This window comes from Scyliorhinus torazame, chromosome 2, assembly GCF_047496885.1.
Source record: "Scyliorhinus torazame isolate Kashiwa2021f chromosome 2, sScyTor2.1, whole genome shotgun sequence".
Taxonomy (NCBI): domain Eukaryota; kingdom Metazoa; phylum Chordata; class Chondrichthyes; order Carcharhiniformes; family Scyliorhinidae; genus Scyliorhinus; species Scyliorhinus torazame.
The window spans coordinates 42,369,826-42,375,825 of NC_092708.1; the positions used below are offsets into that span (position 1 = coordinate 42,369,826).

The following is a 6,000-nucleotide window of genomic DNA, read 5'->3' on the forward strand; positions in this document are numbered from 1 at the left end:
GGGAAGATGTTGATAGCATTGGGATGAGCAGCCTTCATGAAGAACTGTCACTTGATCAGGGGTTATGGGAGAAGGAAGGAGAATGGGGATGAGAAAAATATCAGCCATGATTGAATGACGGAGAAGACTCGATGGGCCGAGTGGCCTAATTCTGCTCCGCTGTCTTATGGTCTTGGGTGAAAACAACTTTCAGGATAAGAAGGGAACAAATGAAAATTAAAATCGAAAATGTAACATTTATTTTTGATTGAAATGTGCACAAACTTGTAATCATTTGGATACAGACACACACAACACAGTCCGAAATGGCCAATCCCTTATCTCCTGAGACTATCACCCCTAGCTCGACATCTTCCCAGCATCTATCCCATCAAGCCCCTTAAAAAAAAAAGTAAGGGGCAGAACGGTGGCAGTGGGTTAGCCCTGCTGCCTCACGGCGCTGAGGTCCCAGGTTCTATCCCAGCTCTGGGTCACTGTTCATGTGGAGTTTGCACATTCCCCGTGTTAGTGTTGGTTTCGCCCCCACAGCCCAAAAGATGTGCAGGGTAGGTAGATTGGCCACACTAAATTGCCCCTTAATTTGAAAAAATGAATTGGGTACTCTAAATTTATAAAAATTTATATTTCAGAGATCATCTCCTGTCCTTCTAAACTCTGGGGAATATAGGCCTAGTCTGCACCATTTCTCCTCATCGGACAACAATCTCCCCATCCCCAAAATCAGCCTACTGAACATTTTTTGGACCCTCTAATGCAAGCATAAAAGAGAGACAGCTGTGACAACCAACAATCTTAAACAGCACATGGTGACTTCATATATATATTATATATCAAATTACCACAACAAATACATGATTTCTCCAAAATTTAGCATGATAAAATTATATTACTGCTCATGATTGATCACATCACAACAAAAAATGGGTGTCCTTGGTATAAAGTACAACATTATTAGACCAGATTTTAGTATGAGCATATGAGAGATAAGCTCTTGGAAGGTGGTACATAAAAGGGGACAAAAACAATACCCAGCTTTAGAGCACTCGACTATAATTTGTTTTTATAAATTTAGGGTATCCAATTATTTATTTTTTTTCCAATTAAGGGGAATTTAGCATGGCCAATCCACATACCCCACACATATTTTGGGTTGTGGGGACGAGACCCAGGCAGACTGTGCAAACTCCATACGTTCAGTGACCCAGGACCGGTATCGAACCCGGATCCTCTGCACAGTGAGACAGCAGTGCTAGCCACTGTGTCCCGCACTTATCTATGATAGTCCTGAAGGATCGCAGTCATTTTCATGAGAAACAAAAGGTGTACAGAATATAATTGAGGATTTCATAAATAATTAGGGATGGGGCCATACTGGACCTAGTATTGGGGAATGAGCCCGGCCAGGTGGTCATCGTTTCAGTAGGGGAGCAGTTCGGGAACAGTGACCACAATTCAGTATGGTACTGATGGATAAAGATAAGTGTAGATTGGGGGCAGATGTTTGAGGCCAAATCAATACCTTGCATGTGGGAGGCTTTCAAGTGCAAGTTTTTTTTAAATTTAGAGTACCCAATTATTTATTTATTTTCCCCAATCAAGGGGCAATTTAGTGAGGCCAATCCATCTATCTTGCACATCTTTGGGTTGTGGGGTGAAACACACGCAGACATGGGGACAATGTGCAAACTCCACACAGACAGTGACCCGGTGGCAGGATTGAACCTGGGTCCTCAGCGCCGTAGGCAAAAGTGCTATCCACTGCGCCACCATGCCACCCGGCTTTCAAGTGAAAGTTGATTGGAATTCAGGACAGGCACGTTCCTTTAAGGATGAATGTCAAGGCCGGGAACATACAAAGCAAGCTTGGAATACAAGGAAAGTAGAAAGAATCTTAAGCAAGGAGTCACGAAAAGTCATTGGCCAGCAGTATTAAGGAAAATTCCAAAGCTTTTAATACATATATAAAGAACAAGAGGGTAGGCAGGGAGAAGGTTGGCCCACTCAATGATAAGAGAGGGAATCTATGGGTGGAGCCAGAGGAAATTGGCGAGGTATTAAATGGGTACTTGTATTCACCAAAGAGAAGGACTTAGTCGATGATTAGTCTGGGAAAGGGTGTGTAGATAGTTTGGGTCATGTCAAGCTCAGAAAGGAGGTATTTGGGGGTTTGAAAAACATTACGGTGGACAAGTCCCCAGAGCCTGATGGAATAGACCCCAGAATAAAGAGAGGAAAGGGAGGAAATTGCTGGGGCGTTGAGAGAAATCTTTGTATCCTCACTGGCTATATGGGAGGTCCCAGAGGATTGGAGAATAGCTAATGTTGTTCCATTGTTTAAGAAGGGTAGCAAGAATAAGCCAGGTAACAGGCCGGTGAGCCTTACGCCAGTGGTAGGGAAATTATTGGAGGGGATTCTTCGAGACAGAATTTACTCCCACTTGGAAATGAGTGGACGTATTAGCGAGAGGCAACATGGTTTTCTGAAGGGGTGGTCGTGTCTCAAATAACTTAATCGAGTTTTTCAAGGAAGCAGAGAAGGTGATTGATGAGGGTAAGGCAGCAGATGTTGTCTACATGGACTTCAGTAAAGCCTTTGACACATCCCTCATGGCAGACTGGTACAGAAGGTGAAGTTGCACAGTATCAGAGGTGAGCTGGCAAGATGGATACAGAACTGGCTCGGTCATAGAAGACAGGATAGCAGTGGAAGGGTGCATTTGAGAATGGAGGGCTGTGACTAGTGGCGTCCCTCAGGGATCAGTACTGGGACTCTTGCTGTTATTTATATGTATATATGGCTGACACAAAAGTTGGTGGAATTGCGGATAGCGATAAGGACCGTCAGAGGGTATAGATTGGTTGGCGACTTGGATGGAGAGGTGGCAGATGGGAGTTTAATCTGAATAAATGTGAGCTAATGCATTTTGGAAGGTCTAATACAGATGGGAAATATACAGTACATGGGAGAACCCTTAAGAATTTTGATAGGCAGAGGGTTCTGGGTATACAGATACACAGGTGGAGAAGGTAGTCAAGAAGGCATAAAGCATGCTTGCCTTCATCAGCCGGGGCATTTGAGTTTAAAAATTGGCAAGTCATGTTGTAGCTTTATGGAACCTCCACATCACATTACCAGAAGGATGTGGAGGCTTTGGAGAGGGTACAGAAAAGATTTATCAGGATGTTGCCTGGTATGGAGGGCATCAGTTGAGGAGAGTCTGGAGAAATTTGGTTTGTTTTCATTGGAATGACGGAGGTTGAGGGACAACCTGATAGAAGTCTACAAGATTATGAGGAGCATGGACAGTGGATAGTCCGAAACTTTTTCCCAGGGTGGAAGAATAAATTACATGGGGGCATAGGTTTAAGGTGCAAGTGGCAAGGTTGAGGAGAGGAGGCAAGTTTTCCTTTTACACAGAGAGTGGTGGGAGCTTGGACCTCGCTGCTGGAAGCTGGAAGTTAGTGGAAGCAGATACAATAGTGAATTTTAAGGGGCGTCTTGACAAGTACATGAATAGGATGGGAGTAGAGGGATCCGGTTCCCGGAAGGGTAGGGGGTTTTAGTTCAGACGGGCAGCATGATCAGTGCAGGCTTGATGGACCGAAGAGTCTGTTCCTATGCTGTAATTTTCTTGATGTGGAGATGCCGGCGTTGGACTGGGGTGAGCACAGTAAGAAGTTTTACAACACCAGGTTAAAGTCCAACAGGTTTGTTTCGATGTCACTAGCTTTCGGAGCGCTGCTCCTTCCTCTTACAGGAAGGAGCACATGGATTTTCTTTGTTCTTTGATGGGAGTAGTTTCTAGATTCCATCCAGTTGTCTATCTTATTTGAAATGGATAGAATTGAGAAAACTGAGTACAGATTTCCTGCAGATCATCAAATTGGAGGACAAGTTCCAAGAACAGAACATTCCAGTGTTTTAGTCTAGAAGGCCAGAACCACTCATTTTTCCTAACAATGTTTTAACATTTAACTTTGCGATGAAAATTGGAATTCTTAACAATGATTACTTTTGGTAGAGGCAACAAACTGGTTTGTTTGGTGTAACGCCACACATTTTTTCCTCCCTTGGACAATGGTGCAGACTTTTGGGTGGATTTTGCAGGCTTATTAATAACTGCTTTGAGTTACTCCTTCCGAGGCCAACAAGTATTGGAGTGGGACTTGAAACCCAGGGCCAGGGCCTTCTAACTCAAGAGGCAAAAATGCTAACAAATTGGTTATTGAATCAGAGAAACAGGCCACAAAGATTAATGTTTTTATATTCATTCACAGGACGTGGACCCATTGACAAGGCCAGCATTTACCGTCCATTCCTAATTGCCCTCTAAAAAGTGATGGTGTCAACTGAGTGGCTGGAGAGGCCATTCAGAGGACAATGAAGAGTCAACCACATTGCTGTGGATCTGAAGTCTGGATAGGTCTAACCAGGTAAGGACAGCAGGTTTTCCTCCGAACAGACAGGAATAAACCAATTGGGTTTTTAATGACAATTCAGTAATTTCATGGTCATCGTTACTGAACTAGGTTTTTACTCCAGATATATTAAATAAATACCATAATTGACATGGTGGGATTTGAATTCACCTCTTCAGATTATCAATCCAAGATTACAAATTCAGTAACATAACTGGTGTGACAATATAGTGGCTTTGTTGGCAATAAAAGTTTTATTGTTGAAGAGAGACATGTTTCCAGCTTTTCATCTTGTACTCATCGGGCCAAATGAAATAAAGTTTGAAATTTGACAATCACAATTTATACAACAGGAGTTTTTTTTAAATAAAGTTACCCAGGAGTTTGGGGAGCCTATTCCCTTTGTTGCTTTCTCCATGGCAACACCACAACCAATCAGCAACAGTTTCTCCTGTAATATAAATTGTGATCATTTGCAATTTGGTGTTCTTGGATTTGCCCTGATGAGTGCAATACGAAAAGTTGACAATATGTCTCTCTCATCAGAAAAATCTATTTTTGTTAGGAAAAGCTAGGCATGTCCATATCACAACTGGTTCAACCCAAGCATACCTTGAAGTTACTGGAGTTTACCCAACCAGCAGCAAGGCCATCAACCAGTCGATCAAGCATTGATTGGTCCTGTTCCAGATCATGGGACTTCTGGCGATCTGTGATGTACTCAATCAGCTCCTGAGCAATTTGTAGCCGACGTCCCATGTCCTTCTGCAGCACTTGTGCCAAGAAATACTCCATGCAGGGCTCCATGTTTGCGGTGCAGCGGCAGCAGAAACAAGGGCACTAGGTCTGGAAAACAAACTACTTTATATTTATCCTAGAGGTCGCTGATCCACTTGCTGAAGGTTACTGAGCAGATCTGGTGAACAGACACGATCTGGGGAACGACAACAATGCACCATGTGTGTTTTCGGGAGCAGCTGGATGGAGAGGGGAGCGTTAGAAATCCTAACAAGGTAGGAGCAAACTAGGAACGCTGGGGGGTGCAACAAAGGAGAGCCTCATAATTCAATATTCAGAGAAAGCCTAAAAAAAAACAATAATTACAAGCTTTAGACATCGGACATTTGAAAAAAGATAAAATTATCAAGCAAAAAACGAACAGCTTTGAATTACATTAATCGATTGTTTGGCTCCACACGGCCCAATAGCCAGACAGATTCAGCACAGCATTTTTTTAAGCACTGCAATACGTTTTACTCAACAATGGTGTTGATCTGCAACAAAGGCAGACACACATCATGGACTAATGCAGCAAATTGGGCTAGACTGCTATTAAAAGGTGATTTTGTTGTATATGGTGTGTGTCGTTTACGAGGTTTTAAAGCCGCTGCGGCGTCCACCTCGGATCGTCTTTTTTTTTGCAGGATAATGGATAATTTCCTGCACATGCGCAACCCCCCCCCCCCCCCAAACTTCCTGCCAAATCCAGATCCCACCGACGGAAATTAGGACCCAAGCAACCCATCCCCCACCCCCAAAAAAATCAACCTAAACATTTAAAAAAATCAACCTAAACATAAT

At 43.1% G+C, this 6,000-nt stretch overlaps 1 protein-coding gene across 41 annotated transcripts in view; it reads right to left on the reverse strand.

The window, feature by feature from the left end:
- clasp1a (cytoplasmic linker associated protein 1a) overlaps positions 1–5,815 on the reverse strand; it is a 414,750-nt gene extending 408,935 nt beyond the window's left edge. For 7 of the 41 annotated variants that reach the window (XM_072470295.1, XM_072470412.1, XM_072470338.1 and 4 more), the window contains exons 1-2: positions 5,593–5,809; positions 5,032–5,502 (exon numbers count right to left, since the gene is read on the reverse strand). In XM_072470295.1, the coding sequence (XP_072326396.1) occupies positions 5,032–5,226 (195 nt within the window). In that variant the 5' untranslated portion in view covers positions 5,227–5,502; positions 5,593–5,809. Of the gene's footprint in view, positions 1–5,031; positions 5,503–5,592 lie in introns of all 41 variants that reach the window. The other 34 variants (XM_072470331.1, XM_072470347.1, XM_072470311.1 and 31 more) reach the window with 10 other exon arrangements.
- Positions 5,816–6,000: the final 185 nt, after the last annotated feature.